Source organism: Oncorhynchus clarkii, chromosome 5, assembly GCF_045791955.1.
Source record: "Oncorhynchus clarkii lewisi isolate Uvic-CL-2024 chromosome 5, UVic_Ocla_1.0, whole genome shotgun sequence".
Taxonomy (NCBI): Eukaryota; Metazoa; Chordata; class Actinopteri; order Salmoniformes; family Salmonidae; genus Oncorhynchus; species Oncorhynchus clarkii.
The window spans coordinates 56,985,833-57,008,730 of record NC_092151.1 but is presented as its reverse complement, the minus strand read 5'-3'; the positions used below and the strand labels follow the sequence as shown (position 1 = coordinate 57,008,730).

Genomic DNA, 22,898 nt, shown 5'->3' with positions numbered 1-22,898 from the left:
AAAACACTCTGAAGTTTCTAAAACTATTTGAATGATGTCTGAGTATAACCGAACTCATATGGCAGGCAAATAAATTCATTAAATTAATTAATTAAAAATCCCACAATGTGATTTTCTGGATTTTTTTTCTATGATTTTGTCTGTCATAGTTGAAGTGTACCTATGATGAAAATTACAGGCCTCATATTTTTAAGTGGGAGAACTTGCACAATTGGTGGCTGACTATATACTTTTTGCCCCACTGTATATAGTGGAGGGAGAAAAGGGGTGTGTTTCATAGTTTACAACCTATGTCTCTTCACGTGGGCGGGCCACTGAGTCGGGCCTAATTCACTCATGAAAACCCAATATTCACATTTTAGAAGCTAAAATCACATTTCATCCCATCAGAGAATTTCATATTCAAACATTTAAATTGAACAATTCCATGTGAATCCGATAACTCTGATGTGTAGACTTTACACTGTAGTGTTTGTCATCTTATCATTGATGAGAATATCTCAGATGACAACCGAACTGACATCATATTCATACATAAGTACCACTGCATATGTTCAATTGATTGGATTACCAGAATATAGTTTATTTCCCCCCACCTTCTGATGTTCCCAGAATCTCTGTTAACCAAGGGGTTTTCAAATGTAACATCAGTAGGGTAGAGAGAGGAAAGGGGGGGGGAGGTATTTATGACTGTCATAAACCTACCCCCAGGCCAAAGTCATGACAGAATCATGTAGTAACCAAAAAGGTGTTAAACAAATCAAAATATATTTGAGATTTTTGAAAGTAGCCACCCTTTATGACAGTTTTTTACACTCTTGGCATTCTCTCAACCAGCTTCATGAGGTAGTCACCTGGAATGCATTTCAATTAACAGGTTTGCCTTGTTAATTTGTGTAATTTCTTTCCTTAATGCGTTTGTGCCAATCAGTTGTGTTGTGACAAGTTTGGTGTGGTATACAGAAGATGGCCCTATTTGGTAAAAGACCAAGTCCATATTATGGCAAGAACAGCTCAAATAAGCAAAGAGAAATGACAGTCCATCATTACTTTAAGACATGAAGGTCAGTCAATCCGGAAAATGTCAAGGACTTTGAAAGTTTCTTCAAGTGCAGTCGCAAAAAGTGCTATGATGAAACTGGCTCTCATGAGGACCGCCACAGGAAAGGAGGACTCAGTTACCTCTGCTGCAGAGGATAAGTTAATTACAATTAACTGCACCTCGGATTGCAGCCCAAATAAATGCTTCACAGAGTTCAAGTAACAGATACATCCCAACATCAACTGTTCAGAGGATACTGCGTGAATCGGGCCTTCATGGTCAAATTGTTGCAAAGAAACAACTACTAGCGGACACCAATAAGAAGAAGAGACTTGCTTGGGCCAAGAAATATGAGCAATGGACATTAGACCAGTGAAAATCTGTCCTTTGGTCTGATGAGTCCAAATTTGAGATTTTTGGTTCCAACCGTCTGTGAGACGCAGAGTAGTTGAATGGATGATCTCTTCATGTGTGGTTCCCACTGTGAAGCATGGAGGAGGTGGTGTGGGCGTGCTTCGCTGTCTGTGATTTATTAAGAATTCAAGGCACACTTAACCAGCATGGCTACCATAGCATTTTGCAGCAATACACCATCCCATCTGGTTTGCGCTTAGTCCCACTATCATTTGTTTTTCAACTGGACAATTACCCAAAGGGATTTTTTACCAAGAAGGAGAGTGATGGCGTACTGCGTCAGATGACCTGGCCTCCACAATCACCCGACCTCAACCCAATTGAGATGGTTTGGGATGAGTTGGACCGCAGACTGAAGGAAAAGCAACCAACAACCAACAAGCATATGTGGGAACTCCTTCATGACTGTTGGAAAATCATTCCAGGTGAAGCTGGTCTAGAGAATGCCAAGAGTTTGCAAAGCTCTCAAGAAAAACCTAAAATTAATTTTGGTTTAACACTTTTTGGTTACTACATGGTTCCATATGTGTTATTTCATGGTGTTGATGTCTTCGCTATTATTCTACAATGTAGAACATTTTACAAATATGATTATTAGGCACTATCGCCTAGCCCTATTTAGGCCTATTGGAACGTGAATGCCAGCCAAAGGTACCTTTTCCCTTTTTTAACTTCTTTATTGATTCATTGAAATTATCGTAGCATTTCTGTTGTCAATACTGTGACCACAGTACAGTAATTAGCCTAGTCTACAGTAACACTAGTTACTGGAAGTTTGCTGTGGCATTGAAATGTAGAGACGAGGGCACTCTCATAAGTGGCGCCCGGTCCATCAGTCAGGAGAATGGCGCATTTGATTTCCATGTCCCCCAGCTTTACACATTTTTTGTTATTGACATATCAGCATCTGGCTATTCATTACACTAGCTAGCTAGCTGGACTGGCGATTGCTTTGTTAACTTTATTAGAAGTAGCCACGTTTTGAGAGGTGGAAAATGTGCGCAGCTATAGCCCCGCTGCCCAGTGATCCCGTGGGATGCTAACCCCTCTCGCTCTCGCTCGCTCTCTCTCTCTGCCTTGTTTGTGTGCTGTGCTATCCCTCTAATAATAGCTTGAATAATAGGCTAGCTGGTCCGAGGAGTTTTCTAGGAAGAGACCATGTTGTTTTTTAAGATGAGGCTGTGGGCAGCTAGCATTCATACCTTATGACTGTACACTCCCAGTCAGTAATCTTTTGGACGTATGAGAAGGCTGTTACTATGACCATATTACCATCACGTCAATGCAAATCAAACAATTCATGAGAGCCCTGGCATTGAGTTTGAGCGGGATAGGATCACCTGTTGTAAAACAAGAGCCAACTCCTCATAGCTGGTTGGTGCATGGAATGAAATAAGTGTTCCTATAAGCCCATGTTGCACAACATTTCTATAGGCTATGCAATTTCGTGAGAAAGGCGTTTTGATGGCCTTTATTAAAAAGAGGAGGATCCCATCAGCGTACTATATTTCTCAACTTTCCTAATATTAAGCACATTGCTTCCCTTTACAACTGGTGCAGCCTACCTTCCTGGCATGAAAATGAATCACTGGAAATTTCAAGTGCATACGGATGACACATTTATTTTTTTACCCTGTCCCTATTCCCAATGGTACATAATGGACCATTCTAAATCACACATTATTTAGTATATGTAAAAACAAGATTAAATTCAGAATAGTCTGATGGGTGAAAATATTATCACTTGTGAATGTTGCCCAGTGTGTGCAGACCAAGGCATGAAACATCGCATGCATTTTTAAAAATTGTATCGTATTCGCATGCATCATGTCGCCTAGCCCATATGTTTTGATAAGGTTTGATAAGTGGCCAAATAACTCATAACGTAGCCTATAAGCCCAAGACCCCTGGAACACGGTTGGAGAGCCCATAGTCTACAGAGAGCCTGGTGAAACGTGTTCTTAGAAGCCCAGTCATTGCACAATCACAGAATACCCGCATGTGCGCATTCCCTCTGAAATCATTTGATAAAAATATCCTTTCTATTTTATTCAGCTATGTTCAATTGTCTTACTATAAAATAATACCACAGGAATTATAAGCAAATCTTGGCTGCTAAATGAACTAGTGTAGCCCACAGCCATATGGCATAGCCAGATCAGGGCATAACATAAGGACTCCGAATATGCTATTCTGTTCTTCTGAAATAGGCTACATATTCTTCACATAATGTTTCCTGCCTAAAATAAATTATAGATTTTTTTGTGATGGCATAGGCTATATTAAATAGATTTATTCGACTTTTCAAAATGTAGATGTTCCATCTAGCCTGCATCAGTAGACTATGCGTGGATGCCGGAGATGCTGAACATATTTATTTGAAATAACGGTCAATCACCATTTAGACTGTCATACAAATAACTGACAATCACCAGCCGACAACATTTCATGACCGCCACAGCCCTAGGTAGGCTAGTCCCCTGGATAGGCATTGAGTTCGACAGCTAACGGGTTGTATGTTGAATGAACAAGCACTGATCAATCCATCCCTGCCGCTCATGTTTTACATGACAAACTGCTGGTTATTATTATGATATTACAGCTGTGATGAATAGGCCAATACCTTGAAAATCACCGTGTCTATTTATCACGCTATCGAAAACTTGACGTGTAATTTGATTGTCAGAACATTTTGTTGCAAAATAATGTCATAGAATAGCTACACTGTCTAAAATGCTGAACATGTGTGCAATTCTTTGCAGTGCCAGTGCCATAGAGATGACACCGATATGTTCTATGGCAAGTGCACTAGGTGGTTCCCCTAGAGATATGTCACAGAGCAATTGTTTCAGAATGCCTCTAAAAATGCACATAAAAAGGTGTTTTTAAAATGAGGCGAAATTAGATTGCTATTGGTTGTGAATAGGCTACTGGCTGGTTGTTGAGTTTTGTAACAGTTTGCCCTGTTAAAATGTGTCATACACCCTTTAAGGAGTAGCATTAATCCTGGAGCGCTTTCCATTGGGTGTTTTATCTGCCCTTGATAGATTAGAATTACAGTGTCAGCTTGTACAGTACACGCTCCCTCAAGATATCCATATTCTACTCATGAATACTTTCTCTTTTCCACTGGTGTTTATTTTTCAGTCTATGATGCTAACTAAGCGGGGCCAGTTAATTAGATTGCATGGGCACACTGAGGGAACCTTTTGTTTTTATTGAGGTATTTGTCTTCTTGACTGCAACAATTTTACAGTGAAGCTCAGCCAACTACGCCAACGCACGACTGGCAATTTGTTCCAGTCGGCACTTTTTGGGTCTGTGTTTAGCGTCTCAAGAGACAGGAAGTTAATTTGCGTTTGCATGTGCAATGACGTTTGATGCTATATCCTACGTTCATTTGAATGGTTCCATTTTTCTTTTCGATCTCTGACACTTTCTTTCACTGCCCCTCTCTCTAACCTCCGGGAATGACATGAGAATGTAAGGTAGGATGGATAGCTGCAGACGGATTTAATGCTGCCAAAAAGTCAAGTCTTTTCATGATGTTAGAATGGCTAACAATGTTTTGACCATTTTCACTCAAGTCAAGTATGATTTACTCCTGAGCTACAACACCCAAAGACTTATTCACGTAACTTGACAGATTACCCTGATTACCTTCTCTTACGATGCACCGGAGACGAAAGGAATGTGCGTAGAGCGTACTCCACTGTGCGATACAGAGCTGATTTAATGTCAACCTAATAGTGAGATGAGGGATGTTCCAAATGGATGTTGATGACCTAATAAAAAACAAACGTTGTGAAATGACTCATCTCGACTAATGAATGTTGGCCTCCAGCCAGCTAGGACGGACGAGATATAAGAAAGATATCTATGCCTTCGAGGACCAGTCAAGTAGATTGCACATCTGGTAGCCTAGTGGTTAGTGCGTTGGGCCAGTAACCAAAAGGTTGCTGGTTCGAATCCCCGACCCTACAAGGTGAAACTTTTTTGTAAGTCGCTCTGAATATTATAGTGTTATTGAGTAACATAGATCGTATATACAGTAGAAGTCTATCTCAGATCTATTGATTTATCAGTTTGGTCTGCGTTGTGTTTTCCTGTTAAACTGGGATTTTAAAGTTCGGCTTAATATCAAATTCACATGTTCATTGCGCTATTATAAAAATATATTAAGGTTACAAGACAGCAAGTATGTCTGCCATATCATACCTGATGTATCATACCATTGTAGTGGGCATGGCCAATGGTGCGGTCTCCGATCTAAAATATGAAATGCCCTCCTCTGAGATAAAATGTTACTGTTTTAAAGCAGATTTCCTGCAATTGTTCACATTTTGACATGACTTATGCTGTGTTCTGATGCCATCTGAGTGACTCAAGCAACAAAAGTATTTTATCTTGTTAGTTCTCAAAGAGTATCTTATTTAGAGAAGATATAGCTCCATTATCTTTTCTACGTACTTTCTATCTGGCTTTAGTCGTTTAAGTTTACCATCCCAATTATTATTATTTTTTTTTAATCCGCGCCAGCCCACCGCTTCTAAATAAATATAGGGGAAACACTGATGATAAACCAAAAATTATTGACACCGACCTTACCGATCACTTATCGCAAGCATTTTGCTGAAGTTTTTCATTACGATAAGTAGCCTATACTAAAGCAATGTGAAATGTCTAATTAAATAATTTCGCTAATATGGGTGATTGTTAATGGGACCATTGATGGCTGCAACCATCAAACTAGTAGGACTAGTTTAAAGTATAATAAAAAATATTAAACAAACTTTTGTGCACAATGTTATAAACGTATCTTTCTATTTATCGTTATCGCATCAAATTTAGGCAATTTATCAAGATTTGGATTTTTATCCATATTGCCCAGTTCTATATTGTATATGGTATAAATCACATTGTTGTGGGAGCACCTCCTCTAAGAATATGAATTAGGCTGTTTAAAAAGGTTTGAATCCTAAGCAACCTGCCTACACAAGTTTGAAGTACAGTACACCAACATAGCTACTGTAGTAGGTCAAAGTTGTGTGCTGGAAAACCTTGCTAGAGCCTGGATGAAGTAGGCCTTGTGGGGCTCATGTTAATGTCCTTTCTTTTTCGGCTTCAGACCTGCCTATTTCTAAGTTAAAACGTAGCTTTTGTGTTTGATAATAGATAAACCCAGCCTAGGTTTATCATACATTTAGATCCCTTCTGACTTAGTGTATTGCAAATCTATTTTAGCCTGGGCCTTTTTTTCTATTTTGGTCATGTGAAAAAGGAGTCACCATAGGAGCTCAGTGACACAATGATTTGTGATTATGGTCCTCTCTGCGCTGAGATGGTTCTCACCTAAGGCCTTCAGTTGGAATTAGTCTGTGTCAAAGCCCCCACTTATATTCTCCATTAGTTTCTTGTGAACTAGCGCTCGATTCGGGGCATGCAGAAGATACCTGGATGCCCCTGCTGAAATCTCCCCGTCTAGCCGCCAATACCCTGGGGAAGATGTTTCTATCCTGGCGGACAGATGGGCAATTCGGATGATTTGATGGCCGCTTGTGGAAGACTGACAGTAATAGGCATATAAAAGATTGTCTGTTTGAGTTTAAGAGCACTAAAGCTCATGTAAGGCATCGTAAAAAAAAATATTGACAGGACGTGGGCTTTGTCGGAAAGTTATTCTTTCCGTTTTAGAAAGCAAATCTCTGCCTGTAAGGAAGGCCAGTCGAAGGGTTGTGGGCCGAGTAGAGATTTCTAGTTCAAGTCCTCGATTCCCCCCTCTCCAGTTTCATCCTTCCTCATTCCCTTCAGGCTGGTGAGGTTTGCAGGTTGGCCGCGTGCCGCTTCGATTCTTTAGAAGCACTTCAACTTTCATGTACAACTTCACGATGTAGATTGCTTGCTGTTTGTATGGACGTAGTAGAAAACAACAGCTCATGCTTGCTTTCCAAAGCGCTTGACAGCACAAACTCATCAAAAGGACGAACAGAAGCTTGGATCTATTTTGCCCCATCACTTTAAGAAACCTGGGTGCTCCTCGACCTTGGTGCGTTTAAAAAAAAATAATCAACTCCTTAAAGCGAAGAGTGGGAGAGTGTTCTCTTAAGCTTTTTAATGGGAAACGAGAGCCGTGTTTTCCGGGTATCTCGTTACGCTCAGCATCAATGACACTGTTCAAAGTCTCTTGTAAAACTCTGACCATGCCCCAGTTATGGCGGATGTGAACACGGTGGGGGGAGGGAGGGAATGATGGAGCACATAAAGAAAGCGTCTCCCCCACTTAGATAATTACAAGGGGGGGGCTGAGGGTGTTCATGTTCATCTCTTTTTCTTTCCTTCTCTCCCTCCTTTTGCCAGTTCTGCCTGTGCCCTTCCCTTTCCTTACTCTTACTCCTCTCTCCCTCACAGGTCCAGTCACAAATGCCCTCATCATCCCTGCCCCTGCCAACATGTTCCTGCCTGACAGCCGCCCGGGCATACCCCTGCCCCGCTTCAGCCGCCACCTCAACCCCTCAGAACAGGGCGAGGGTGTGGAGACCGGAGGAGTGTGCCTGCGCCTGGCCCCCCACACCCAGGTCATAATTTTTTGTTTATCATCAGTGTTTCCCCTATATTTATTTAGTAGCGGTGGGCCGCCGTAGCTAAATCGTTGCCGCTGTGATTTTAAAAGGGAATGAGAAGGTAAGGTATTTAATCTGAATTTGTTCGATGTTTGTCAGTTATAAGCAGCTGTCCCATCACTGATATCACAGGACAATCATGAGCACGACCTGGCAGTTTATTGACATACCTGATGTCAATAACTCTTGCAATGAATCCATGCCTTGAGGGGATTAGAATTTAAGCATATGTATAGTAAGCATCTGTTTTTGCTTACTGTAGGTAACTTTACTTCTCCCCGTAACCACCCACTCTAAATGAATTGCTGCAATGTGGTGACGTGACAGCTGTTAGTGGCACACGTAATCCTGGCAGTGTCAAAATCCATTACACAAGGCTATATGAAATGGTAATGGAGGGGTCTTTGAATTACCTACCACCTGCCCACTCAGGGTTTCTACCCTTCGCTTACCACTGTTCTGGCCCAGTTTTTTCCCTCCTATCGCTCTCCCTCCCCTCGCTTTCTCATAGGTCGCTTATTTCCATAATGGCTAATCTCAGAGCTGCTGGGTTTATAACTGTCGCTGTCGAGAAATGAGCTTTTCACCCGTGCTCCGTAAGCCAAAGAAACACAGAGAATTATTAGAAAAAATATATTAATACTAATAGGATTTCCAAAAAATGATATTGCCGTCGTGCCCCCGGGGCATGCCCGTCATCACAACATACTCTTTCTGATCGTGCGCCGTGCTGCGTGCAAATTACACCGCAAACAATTCCAGATGATTACTTTTTAGTTTTCCTTGTTATTTGCTTTCTTCTGGTGTGTGTACATGGGTCTGTGGGTGTGTTTGTATGTGTGCATACGAGTGCCTACACATTAATTTGTGTGCGAATGTGCTGCTACACTGCAGAAAGTGGAGAAGTCATTCCACTGTCACAAGTGCTGAGTGATTAACTGAAATTTCTGTTATTTTTCCATTGTTAAACATCTAATTGACCAACGTAGGTTCAATTATTTAAATTCCATTTTGTTTTTTTACTGTGCGCACATTGTGCAGTTACTATAGAGATAGATCAGATCAAGCCTGAACTGTGCAATGTATTATGGAGTTGTAGTTTCCAACAGGCCAATATTCTACATAGTTCAACGCAGAAAACGTGGTCATTAACTACAATGACCATAATCCATTGCGTGCCTACTTGTCCCGTCTGTGTGTTTCTTCTACGTGAGGTTAGTGTGGGGCACACTAACCTCCCGAGTGGCGCAGTGGTCTAAGACACTGCAATATCTGGTTCGAATCCAGGCTGCATCACATCCGGCCGTGATTGGGAGTCCCATAGGGCAGTGCACAATTTGGTCCGGCATCGTCCGGGTTTGGCCGTCATTGTAGGTAATAATTTGTTCTGACTTGCCTAGTTAAATAAAGGTTCAATAAAAACACAGAGAAGAATGCGGGATAGAGAGCAGTTGCTTCGCGAGGTATCTCTACTTAGATTAAGTGATTGATAGTTGGTATTCAGCAGTCATAAAAGTATGCCATATTTACTTTGAAGAACTACTACTTGTGATTTTATCAGACACCATAGCCAGCAGCTCTATAGAGATGAGATGATGACTTGGAATGAAATAATAAAATAAATGTAATATACACAATTGAAACACTTTGAGGGAGAGTAATGTGAATAAATCATGGTTACCCACATAATGCAGAGTGTATTTATTGTAAAAAAATATATAATAACTATTAGACATCGAAAATCATGATTATTTTTTTCATAAGCAAACCGACCTCAAAAAACACTAAACGCCAACCGTCACAAACTGTGCGGGTGCCAGTGGCTTGCCCTCAGATGAACCAGAGGCCAGTCTTGCCTGGGTCCAGAGAAGAGAGGGAGCGAGAGAACCCATTAGCGAGCTGGCTGCGTGGGGTGAAGGGTCAGGGAGAGGGAGGGGAGATAAAGCCATGCCGGGGGACAGTCACTCTCCAGGGGGGTTCTTCTGGACAGAGGCTGGGGTGGTTCCCTGTGGCTTCTCTGGTGGGGGGCAGGGTTGGGGTATCTCCATGTATAGCTAATTGGACAGTTCCTCTGGGGTGGGGTCAGAGTACTGCGTTCAAGGGAAGATTAAGGAAACGGGTAGATAAAACAAATGGCGATAGGAAGGGTTTTATCTCTCATTGAGGAATAGCTGATGGGTGTGGGAAAGAGCTGAGACAGAGTGTGTGTGTGGGGCGCCGTTGTGTCGGGGAGCACGGTATTGACCTACACTACATGACCAAAAGTATGTGGACACTGCTCTTCGAACATCTCATTCAAAAATGATGGGCATTAATATGGAGTTGGTCCTCCCTTTGCTGCTATAACAGCCTCCACTGTTCTGGGAAGACTTTCCACTAGATGTTGGAACATTTCTGCGGGGACTTGCTTTCCATTCAGCCACAATCATTTGTGAGGACGGGCAGCCAAGTTCTTCTACACCGATCTCAACAAACCATTTCTGTATGGACCTCGCTTTGTGCACGGGGGCGTTGTTATGCTGAAACAGGAAAGGGCCTTCCACAAACTGTTATATTTAAATATTTTGTTTCCCCTTTACACACTTTAATTTCCAGTGCATTCACAGTTAATTACTCATCTTTGAAATAATCTGCATGTTTATGCAGTGACCTAGACAGCTGCGGGTCAGCGTAATAAAAATAAAATACCTGTACACTTACCTGTGAACTCCCAGCTGCTCACATGTATCGTCGGGTCTGAATTTATTGACACCTTTTGATAAAGATGAGCAAAACTGACTAAAATAAATAATAAAAATACTGAGCTATATTGTATGCTCAAAAATATAGGGAACTTATAACAAAAAGTGTGTGTTCCCTGCTTCACAGTGGGATTCGATAAACTATTAACTTCCATTGCTATATCAACGGTGTGGAGATCATTACAGCCTAAATTACCTTCTCATCTCCGCTATGCAAACGAGGCTGATTTCTGCAGAAATTATGCTGTTTAAACAAGTTTTGTTTAGCTAATAGAATGGAAAACATTACTTCAAATGACTTTTGGGTCCCTTGTTAAGATTACAACAGCATGAAATCAATGTCTTAAACGTTGCTACTTTTCTGGGAAATAGCAAAGAAAACGTGTAATCTGCTTGGCACGTTGTTACTTACTTTACAGGTTACAAAGTCTGTTAATTTCCACTCCTCCATTCATATGCAAATCATTTAGATTCTTACGCTTGTATGTCTGGCTGGCATGTTTTGCCCTTCCCTACACTGAAATGCTATTATTTCAGTTGCCCTCTATTATCATTCAGTGGACCATTGTGGTTGAATATATATGTATCTGTTGTGGCTCCTAGGAATTTATAAATGCCATCAAAGGATAGCTTACAACTTAAAATAATGAACACCTTGTGAAACAGCTGTGAAAACCAACCTGGAAATATTGAAGATTATAATATATAAAATTGTCCTTTTTTTGTGAGGTTCTGTCAGTCTTGAAGAGGGAGATTGCAATGTTCAAGCACTGCTGCTCTCTTTGTTCTGAGTGTTTGCAGTGCTAGTGTTTTTAGTTCATCTGTGTATCTCACATATTATGTGCCCAGTATGATAGAGCAAGAAAAGGTTCTCAGCAGATCATGACAACAGTAGCCGTAGATGATGTAATGAAAAGTTGCAGGGTGGTTGGTAATGGAGGACATCAGGTGGATCCACGTCTGGGTGTTAGGCAGAACACCTTGGTCCTGGAGAACAGGTGCAGAGTTAAAGGGAACAGGGTAGGAAACAGTGTTGTAAACAAGCAAACACACAGGTTAAACTTTACTGTGAGGCAATTGGATGTAGAATTGTGCTTTTCAACAGTTTTGGAAGGTATAGCTTACAAGCTGGTCCCCCTCTGACTCGGAGCAAATAAGATTGATCCGAGCTTTCTCGCTATGGTGGATGGGATACCGCTTGGGGGGGGGGGGGGGGTTTAAGTGATACAAAAATAGCAATAGGCAAACAATAACACTAAGTCAATCACATTTGAAACACTACAGTATATGCAATAATTGAATATATAATTGCATTGTTTACCACAGTCAACAGCTGCGGCTCCCGTCCAATCTCAGAGGCCTGGACTCTGTTAAGTGCAAAGACAATTTCCTTCAGGTTGTTCTCCTACCGTTCCTGGTACCCGTCAAGGGACTTGCCCATGGCAGTCTTGAGTGTCTGGTTGGTCCATTTATCCAAACCTGGAGGAAGGGGTAGGAAAGGGATATCTATTGACAATGTAAGATATTGAAATATATCTGATAATGTAACATGAAAAAACAAAAAATAAATAAAACAAACCATTGGTGACAGAATATAACCTATAACACCCGTACCTTGTTCCAGCGTTCATGACCTCGTTCACTCAAGATGGACCTCAGGAGAACCGTTGGTGTTGAAGATGTCCATCATCACCTTGGAGGTGGCCTCACCAGTGTCATCTTTAAAAAAAAAAAAATCTACGTCCATTGTGCTGGAGTAGATGGCTGCCATTTTACAGGCTCCTAACCGATTGTGTATTTTTTCGAGTTATTTATAACTTATTTTGTTCAGTCTTTCTGCCACTGTCTCCTATGACCGAAAATATCTTCTTGATATTAGGACAGAGATTACTCACCTCGTACTGGACAAAGATTTTTTCGTTAATGAGTCAGACGCAAAGGATTTACTTCAGACACCCGGCAAGGCCCGGGGTGCTTTGTACGGATCAGACGGCAAGTGAGTAATCCCCATCTACCATCAGTCCTATTAGCCTACGTGCAAACATTGGATAACAAAATGGATGAGCTCCGATCAAGACTATCCTACCAACGGGACATAAAAACTGCAATATCTCGTGTTTCACCGAGTCGTGGCTGGTCGACGACATGGATAACATACAGCTGGCTGGGTTTTCGGTCCATCGGCAAGATCGAACAGCTGCCTCCGGTTTTTGTAAATAACAGCTGGTGCACAAAATCTAAATGTTAAGGAAGTCTCAAGGTTTTGCTCGCCTGAGGAAGAGAATTTCATGATAAGCTATAGACCACACTATCGAGTTTTCATCTATATTATTCGTAGATGTCTATTTACAACCACAAATCGATGTTGGCACTATATTGCACTTGTGATTTCATGAAAATGAAGAAGTTAATGCAGGGAAACTTAAATCCGTTTTGCCTCATTTCTACCAGCATGTTACATGTGCAACCAGAGAGAGAAAAAACTCTGATCACTGACAACAATGAGACAGCATATAGGGAGGAGGTCAGAGACCTGGCAGTGTGGTGCCAGGATAACCTCTCCCTCAACATGATCGAGACAAAGGAGATGACTCTGGACTACAAAAAAGGAGGACGGAGCACACCCCCATTCTCATCAACAGGGCTGCAGTGGAGCAGGTTAAGAACTTCAAGTTCCTTGGTGTCCACATCACCAACAAACTAACATGGTCCAAACACACCAAGGCTAAAAATCATCGAATCCCATTGTGATGAGGAATTTCCTCATCTTTATCAAGAGTGTCAATAATTTCAGACCCCACTGTATGTCTAATGTAGCACAACTATGTGGAATTCCTGTCATTTGTATCACATGTTTTTTTCCAGACGCAATAGCCCTAGGTTTTACTTTCATTTCTTGTCTGGTACACCTAGGTAAAGTATAGGCCTACTGTGTGGAATGTTGTGCACTAATTTGCCCCAGTCAAATTAGGTGCAATTAAATGACTCTAAATGGCTATTTTATTCCTTCCATAATTAGAACTCTGGTCAAAGTCTGTCCTTGAAATAAACAATTTATTGCCACCACAGTGGCAGATCTCAGTCTCATCAACCAACATTTTGAAGTGCCAATTGCCATGCAGAAGCTAAAAAGTAATGGGCAGGATATCCGTGACGATTCAAAAACTTTGAGCCACTATGGTCTGCAGTCCAGGGTCCAATGTGTGTGTGCGGATTACAAAGCCTGCTACGATTCAGATTTCCCTGAATAATGTGAAACCCTACGATGTGATGCCGGCTGAGACCGTGCCCCAGTTCAAGATCAAGGTCTATCATGTGGAGCAGGTCCCTGTGGACCGACAGATATTGCTCTTTGGGGGAAGGCAGCTTGAAGATGACAAGACACTGAAAACACTCTGACATCAAAAAGGACAGCAACATTTTCCTAACTCTCCGTCTTAGGGGAGGCTGAAGACAACTGAGTATCATTGACCTGAGATGCAGTATGAAGCCCTTAATTTATAATGCATGAAACACAACCTATATAAGGAGAACTTTATCACAGTATCACTAAATTTTTGTTAAATTAAATTTGTTAAAGCTTTAAAAAGCATGACCTATATGAATATTTCAATTAGATTGTAATCAATTAAATACAAATGTATTGAACACCTATAATTTACTGTTTCTTTTTTCATGGCCCCAATTTAAAAGGGATGAAAATTAAACAAAGTTGTGATTTTCATTTATGAAATGGTTTGATCTAGAACAGCCTGGAATTATGAATGTCAAATAATTCGGTAAGTAAGATACGGAGCTGCTTCTTTGACCTTTTATATAGATAATTTTTATTCAGGTTGAGACTAACTAAAACAGAGCAGTGCACATGAAGAAACTAAAGGCACTGTAGTTTGATATAAATCTCGCATTGTTTATCCCAATTCTGTATAAATTAGTTCCATTCAAGGTTGAGACTGTTAATGTTATTAATGTGCTTTGGCTCATCTGTTTTGCTTCACTTAAATTATACAAATATACATTTTATCGATCGAGAATGTATAGCGTTCCATGCATTTTCTATTGTTCAAATGAAATTGATCCTGTTGCAAGGGAGTGATACTCATTTGATGTTTTAGGATTTCATCAGTGTGGTTTATGTCAACTGCAGTCCTTCACCACAGCTCTAATTTGTCTGATTTGCTACAGTGGCATTCAAAGTCCTACCCTTGTAACATGCCCCAGCTGCTACAGGACAGGTTACTCAACATTTAATAAAGGACTGATGAAGAACTGGGTATGTCTGGTCTAAATTCATGTCACAATTTGGGTTATTTGAGTTCAATAGGATGCCGCATTTTAATTTTAAAACATTTTACGATTATTTGACCAGGTAAGTTGACTCAGCAGCATCTGTTTTCCCATCCAGGGACAAACCAGGACCAACCCTGCTTAGTTTCAGAAGCAAACCAGCAGTGGGATGCGAGTTGGTATGCCGCTTGACCTGTGTAACGCCCCCCAGCACTTTTCAAAGACTGGTGCAGTAAATATTTGGTCACTATATCTTTCCATAAGTGTTACTCTTTTTAGATGAGGTGATTTATTTCCGATGAGACTTAATGATTGTTGTATTCTGTCCTGTTTATTCCCATGCTCCCTCAATTTTACTAACCTGTGTTTTTTTAATGGTAGTTAGCTACCTCTGAAGACCTCCCCACAAGATAACTCTCCCGAGACCAGAGTCGGAAACCACTTCTCTACACCTCCATGCATAACTCCTACTCGTGGGCGTGTAGTCTTCGCACCTGAACCCTTCCCACCTCCGTTTCAACATATTGTCCATCCACGTCAGCTTTATTGACCCGTGCCGTAAAATAAAGTCAGAACTCCCACACAGTTGGGTGTCAGCGGACGGGGCGGTACATTGCAATTGTGATCCGCGCTGGAAATCTGGGGAGCGGGATCACTCCCCTTGTTGTTATTGTCTGGTATTGTTATTGTTGGCCCTTTGTTGGCATTGTCACACTCACGCCACTATCCACTTCTGGATTTGACTTTGGACATGGCCTGTGCACCTTGTTTGACTGTGTGTTCTCTCTCTTTTAGGCCCAAAAGGAGACCTATTTGGAGAAAGCAGACAAACTCTACTCCATCATGAGTGCTGTAACAGACAAGGTAAGTGGGCAGGTCCATGCAAAATGCACGTCATTACACAATACAATTCCCCACAGATGTTATTTCGCATATCTGTGTGTTTGTTGACATAAGGTTAGTGAGCAAGTCAACATCATCTCAGGGAGCCATGTGACTCAGCATTCTACACTGCATCATGTTCTAAGGGTGTTGGATGTATGTAAATGCTATGTACAGTGCTTTCAGAAAGTGTTCCCACCATTGACTTTTTCCACATTTTGTTGTTAGAGCCTACATTTAAAATGTATACTATTTAGTTTTTTTTTGTCACCGGCCAACACACAATACCCCATATCAAAGTGGAATTATGTTTTTAGATTATTTTTTTTCTTCTTCAAATTAATTTTCGAAATAAAAGGTGCAATATCTTTGGTCAATAAGTACTCAAGCCCTTTCTTATGGCAAGCCTAAACTCGTTAAGGAGTACAAATGTGCTAGAGGTTGTATAATAAGCTGCATGGACTCAGTGTGTGAAATAGTGTTTGATGTGATTTATGAATGACTACCTCATCTCTGTACCCCACACATACAATTATCTGTAAAGTCCCTCAGTTGAGCAGTGAATTTCAAACACATATTCAACCACAAAGACCAGGGAGGTTTTCCAATGCCTCGCAAAGAAGAGCACTTATTGGTAGATGGGTAAACATTTTTTTTTTAAAGCAGACATTGAATATCTCTTTGAGCACGGTGAAGTTATTCATTACACTTTGGATGCTGTATCAATACACCCAGTCACGACAAAGATACAGGCATCCTTCCTAACTCGGTTGTTTAAGAGGAAGAAAACCACTCAGGGATTTCACCATGAGGCCAATGGTGACTTTAAAACAGAGTTTAATGGATGTGATAGGAAAACTGATGGAAAAACACCATTGTAGTTACCCCACAATATGAACCTAATTGACAGAGTGAAAAGAAGGAATCCTGTACAAAATATAAATATTCCAAAACATGCGTCCTGTTTGCTACAAGCCCCATCAGTGAATGTTTCTGAATGGCTGAGTTAGATTTTCAAGGAAATGTATGTAAAAACTATGGCAAGACCTGAAAATGGTTGTCTATCAATGATCAATAATCGATTTGAAAGAGCTTGAAGAATATTGACTAGAATAATGGGAAAATGTTGCACAATCCAGGTGTGGAAAGCTCTTAGAGTCTTACCCAGAAAGACTAACCGCTGTAATCGCTGCCAAAGGTCGTGCTACAAAGTATTGACTCTGGTTGGAATACTTATGTAAATGTGATTTCTTTGTTTAAATTTTCAATACAGTTGAAAACAATTCTAAAGACATATTTTCGCTTTGTCATTATGGGGTATTGTGTGTAGATGGGTGAGATGATAAAAAAATAAAATCAAAAATACATTTTGAATTCAGGCTGCAACACATCAAATGTGGAATAAGTCAAGGGTATATGAATACATTCTAAAGACACTGTAGTCGCTGCAGGTAAACATTTTTACAGGCTCCTTGCCAGAAGGCTCAGCGGAAGACTCTTCATTATTACCCTTTTAACTCCTCACAGCGTTACTTGCACTTTACTCTGACATCGACAAAGGCCACGATAAGAAAATACAGCTGTAGCTACTACTTGCCAGCTCATACATACTTACACCACAGTGTGTCAACATACTGACTGTAAGAGAGGAGAGACACTACCGGCTATGGCGTCAGCAAAGGTCAATATTACAATATTGTGTCTTATCTGGAGACTTGGTGTATCCATCCGTCTCATATCCTTTCTTAGCTAGGGAGAGTGGATTTCATATCTGGAGATCATGACCCCGAGCCACTTAGTTATCACTTTTGCCTTATGGCAAGGTGCTCCATCATGCTGGAAAAGACATTCTTCGTCACCAAACTGTTCCTGGAAGGTTGGGAGAAGTTGCTCTCGGAGGATGTGTTGGTAGTGGTTTCTACTAAAGGACACCAATAAGAAGAAGAAGAATTGCTTGGGCCAAGAAACAGAAATGGACATTAGACTGGTGGAAGTTTGTCCTTTGGTCTGGAGTCCAAATTTGAGATTTTTGGTTACAGCTGCTGTGTCTTTGTGAGATGTGTTGTGGGTGAACGGATGATCTCCGCATGTGTATTTCCCACCATAAACCATGCAGGAGGAGGTGTTACGGTGTGGGGGCGCTTTGCTGGTGATACTGTCTGTGATTTATTTAGAATTTAAGGCACACTTAACCAGCATGGCTACCACAGCATTCTGCAGCTATTTGCCAGCCCATCTGGTTTGGGCTTAGTGGGACTATCATTTGTTTTTCAACAGGACAATGACCCAACACATCTCCAGGCTGTGTTAGGGCTATTTGAGAGTGATGGAGTGCTGCATCAGATGACCTGGCCTGTTCAAATAACTTGGACAACTGTTACTTTTGCCAAGACCCTTTGCCAAGACCCTGTGTGCAACTAAGTGCAACTTTTGAGTGGAAATTCAAATAATAGATTGTGCCTTTTAAAGCCAGGGTCTGCTCTTCTGGGACTGTATGTTGGTTATGATTAGATCTCAGTATATCCCTGTCCTGGTGGCAGCAGCAACAGCTTTTCCTGTCCAATCATGGGCACTATCCAACCGCTCCCTTCTGGGCCCCCTGCTCCACCTTGGGCTCTCCAGCATTCCTCTCTTATCCTTGCCTACAAGGCCCATCATTTAATGGGCCTCCGGCTGGTGACGGTGGATTGCTTGCCTGATTCTCCTCTGGGATTGATTCTGCCTCTACTAGATCCAGCACTGGGAGGGTCAACCCAGTTCTAAAGCTAATAAAAAAACATGGATGGCCCCTAATGTATAGGATTCAAAACCTCCCCCTCACTATTATGGCCATGTAATTTTAGCCTATGTTTGGAGAACATTCTGGCACAAAATGGCTGCCATGCATCACGTCGGTGGGTGTTACGCAGTGGACAGGGCGAGTTACCCCTAAACAATGTAATTCACTTTGGAACCTATTGAAAGGCACTATATTACTTCAATCTATCATTATTACTCTTAAGTCTAATGAATCAGCACGGAACCTCTGCACCTCTGTGTCACTGCATCCACTCGACCAGCGTGTGGATGCAGTGTGCGGTCTTGCATGTGTGTAATTGTGTGTGCCAGGAAGGAGCAGGTTGGTGTTTTTTTCGCAGATGGATTTGTCTGCTAACCAGACAAGGCCGTCACCAGAGGCACCTGGGCTCAGTGAGCCGCTTACAACTCCACCGCTCTGCCCCCCCCTCTCCCCCCAAGTGCCCTTAACCGAATTAGTGCCCCTAACCCATTTTAAACAGTGTCTTTAAGCTACAGACTTCTGGGTTGTACCATTTGGATACGTTTCTTCTACATCCTTTGGTACCAAACATTAGTCTGTGTGATTTAACTTGGGCTGAACTAGAGCTGTGTGTGTTAGACAAGGTGAGGATCCCGAAGGGGCCCGGGGACAAGTCTTTCTACAAAATGGTATTTAGAGTCCGTATGGTTTGAGCTTCAAACTATTAAAAGCCATCTATGAAAAGCTGAGAGACTCATGGTGTCTGTAATACTGTAATAAGCTCACATAGTCGCTATCACAAACTCCACACAGTTGTCACTGACTAGTTTGATATTCATTTCCAACTGAGCAAACAATGTCTGTACTTGCAGCATTCATATAAATATTTTTTTATCTGTTATTTGCTTTGGTGGACCTTGTTTTTTTTGTGGTAATTTGTCAATGAAACTCATTAATGCAACTGTTTGTCATATTGTTTCATGTTTTACTTGTTGTACTGAAAAGAAAATGGTAAAACACTTAATTGTGAGGCTAAATATAAGGGCTGGACATGCAGATAAATGGAAGTCAAATAAATGAAAAGCTGATTTTTGTTGGGGTCTCGGTACTGATATGGTTAAGTGGATTACTCTCACTCCATCCAAAAAGGGAGAACAACCCTCGCTTGCTCCCACAGGCAAGACCAAAGCACGCAGCCTGGTACATCTATACCCAAGAAGGCAGGCAAACAAATAATTAAACTGAGTACGGGCAATAGTTCTCCTCTCCCCTCCACTCTTTAATCTTGGGAGGAAATATGACAAATATGGACCGCTGTCATCCAACGGCTGCTTGTGCTGCGAATTTGGCCACAATGGGAAATGTCAATATGTGACTGCGAAATTAGGGAGGTTTTTCAAACGAGATTTGATGTTCCTCACCCCAAGCGTTCGACCCACCGCCCCGGCACCCAACTCCCGAAACGGGCAGTGGGCTTTCCTTGGGGAGCTAGGTTTATTCTTTGGCAGATTGTACCACCACTGAAAATGAATTCCCACGCTCATTTGCACATAATGGAGCCTTTAACTCCAAATACATTACATTACCATAAATATTGGAGAGGTTTCATCCTTTTGACGATTTTGATAAGTGGGTCTATGAGAGAAAAGCAAATATGTCCCCCGTTTTAGAATCCGCTGGAACTGATACCTGAGGTAGTAGATTGAAATGTTCTGTGTCTACCAATGTGTTTGCTTAACCCCAATGTATCTATAATTTTACACTCTCACTTCTCTCTTGCTCCCCCTCTCTCTCTTCTTTCTCTGTTTACTGTTAAAACTACAGAGTGTGTTTGGTGATGGCGAGAACACCAAGGTGCGTGTGTCGGAGCTGGAAGAGGAAGTGAGAACGCTGAAGAAGGTTAACAAGGACCTGTACGACTTCTCCACACAGCTCCTCACCAAGCCCAGCTAGAGAAGAGCCACCACCCCTGGCCACGGCTCCCCCATCCCACCAGCAGGGACCCTACTAGGGGGAGGGAAGACACTGCAAGCCCCCCCTCACTACAGACCGGTAGGCTAGGGAAATATAAGTTAGTGTGTGTCATTCATAGTGTTTGTTTTGTAAGGGAGAGTGTATGTTCAGCAGGACTTCAGGTGTTAAAGTTATACCATGGACCGCATTGCTTGTATCATGATCCCTCGCCATATTTAGGATAAAGGAGTTAATTTAACATGAAAAAAAAGTGCTCACCTTGTTTGTGCGACATGTTCAATGTTAGCCACAGGCTACTTGCAGTAGTCAAGTGCAGCCAGATAGAGCAACATAATTGATCTTAGCGCTATATTGACGTCCCTTGACCTCCTCAACTCGCAGCCCTGTTCCTTCACACTCATCACCACTGCCTATAAGGCCAAAAATCCCATCAGCCAAAAATCGGTGTAACAGTATCCAGTTAGTGCCCTCTGACCTTTCATCATTTTTGTAATCTGGCTAACCTCAGATTCCTGCAGTATCCTTTCCTTTTTATTTGTATTTTTGTTTACCTCGGCTTGGCCAAGTTCTATAGCATTCAACCAGTTAATAGATTATAAGAATTTGTGTGACAAGGACATGATGTGCACCCAGGTGTGTTTGGCTTAGCATCGATGAGGCTGGTGTTAATTTCAGTCGCACAATAGGTATGACCACCATGGTTCATAGGTCCCCTTCACCTTCTGTCAAGCAAAACTGTTTTCCCATTAGCAATATGCACATACTCTGTGTTAACCTGTTTGGCTAAAAACAGCTCAAGGCAGGAATATCTCAAAGAAAATGGTGGTGTTAAAAAAAACAATACGGAAGAGTAGAGGAATATGTTTGATTAACCCTGAGGAACTAGCCTGAAGACTGTGTACAGTTTTTCTGTGCCTGTAGCAATCATGGATTTGGTTGTGCAGTGCCCAGCAACGCTATACAACTGCAGAATCAGTTTTCAGAATCCTCCAGAAATCGCTCTTCCTCTCATCACTGCTAATTCTCCACCCGGGGCACTAAATTAGAGGCAGCGACATAGAAATAGTGGTTGATTTGTCTTTTTCTCATTCGCCCGCTTTGATGAGATCAGGACAATGTGTGTGCCTCTTCGGTAGAGAAGAGGGAACTGATAAGGACAGCAGCCCTCCTGTCCAGAGAGAGCCATGGCTTTAGAACAGGGATTGGCAACTCCTTTTGTAGGCCCGTAGTTGTAAAAATAATCTCAATTGGGGTCTCAATTTACTGTTAAGAGTCAGAATAGTAGAATACATAAAGTGCCATTTCAAAATGTGGTTTTGCATGAGCAGTTTTCCTCTTTTGTCAGTCACTGACAGTCACACAATTAGACTATGTCAGCTAAAAATTGGATTGGTAAATTAGTCCAGCCAGCTATATAAACGTGTTCTAATCATAGTTGATTTAACAACCGGAGGGCCCCCCTTTGATTTTGTTAGTCATTCTAACTCAGATATCATATTAGAAACTGCAAACATTTGTATAGCAACTATGGCAACGTGTAGAATTGCAGGAAATTAGCTGTAAAACTGCCAATTTTTCTCCGCTCCATGGCAAAATTAATAGAATTGCATTACATTGGGAAGTAATTGCTATGCCCCACGGCAAAATGTGTAGAATTGCAGGAAATTAACTCTAAAACGTCAATGTTTTGTCTCTGGTGTCAAGGGGGGCCTGCAAAAATATTTTGATTGCAAGGTAGGCAGGGACCCTTAACACAATTCCACTTAGGGCCCCCAAAAGGCTAAGGCCGGCTCTTGACTGCATGTGTGGGTATGGATGTGGGTACACAGACCCACGAGCCACTGCGGCCTCTCATGGTGAGTTCAGATTTTTTTGGGACCCCCATCAGTTGCCCATCCCAGCTTTAGAACTTCTAGAGCGACTTACACAAAACCCAACATTGAATCCAATTAACTCACCGTTGGGGGGGGGGCAGCCAGTGAGATGGCACTTCTGAGGATTGGAAGAGTGAAGTGTTCAGTGTGGGGGATTAATTGTTTTGTTCCTCTAATAAAGACAAACAGACCAACTGGATTTGTACTTTTTTTGTGTTTTTGTATGCTTGTGTTTTTGTACCTTTCTGAAATCATGGGAAATAAAAATAAAATATGCACATTTGTTGTTTCTTGGCCCTTTTTTGC

At 41.6% G+C, this 22,898-nt stretch overlaps 1 protein-coding gene across 1 annotated transcript in view; it reads left to right on the top strand.

Moving 5' to 3' along the window:
- Nucleotides 1-22,874, top strand: part of LOC139409056 (WD repeat domain 18) — a 79,222-nt gene extending 56,348 nt beyond the window's left edge. Inside the window, exons 8-10 of the mRNA XM_071153720.1 lie at nucleotides 7,865-8,031; nucleotides 15,900-15,968; nucleotides 20,569-22,874. Coding sequence (XP_071009821.1) covers nucleotides 7,865-8,031; nucleotides 15,900-15,968; nucleotides 20,569-20,697 — 365 coding nt within the window. The 3' untranslated portion in view covers nucleotides 20,698-22,874. The remainder of the gene's footprint in view (nucleotides 1-7,864; nucleotides 8,032-15,899; nucleotides 15,969-20,568) is intronic.
- Nucleotides 22,875-22,898: the final 24 nt, after the last annotated feature.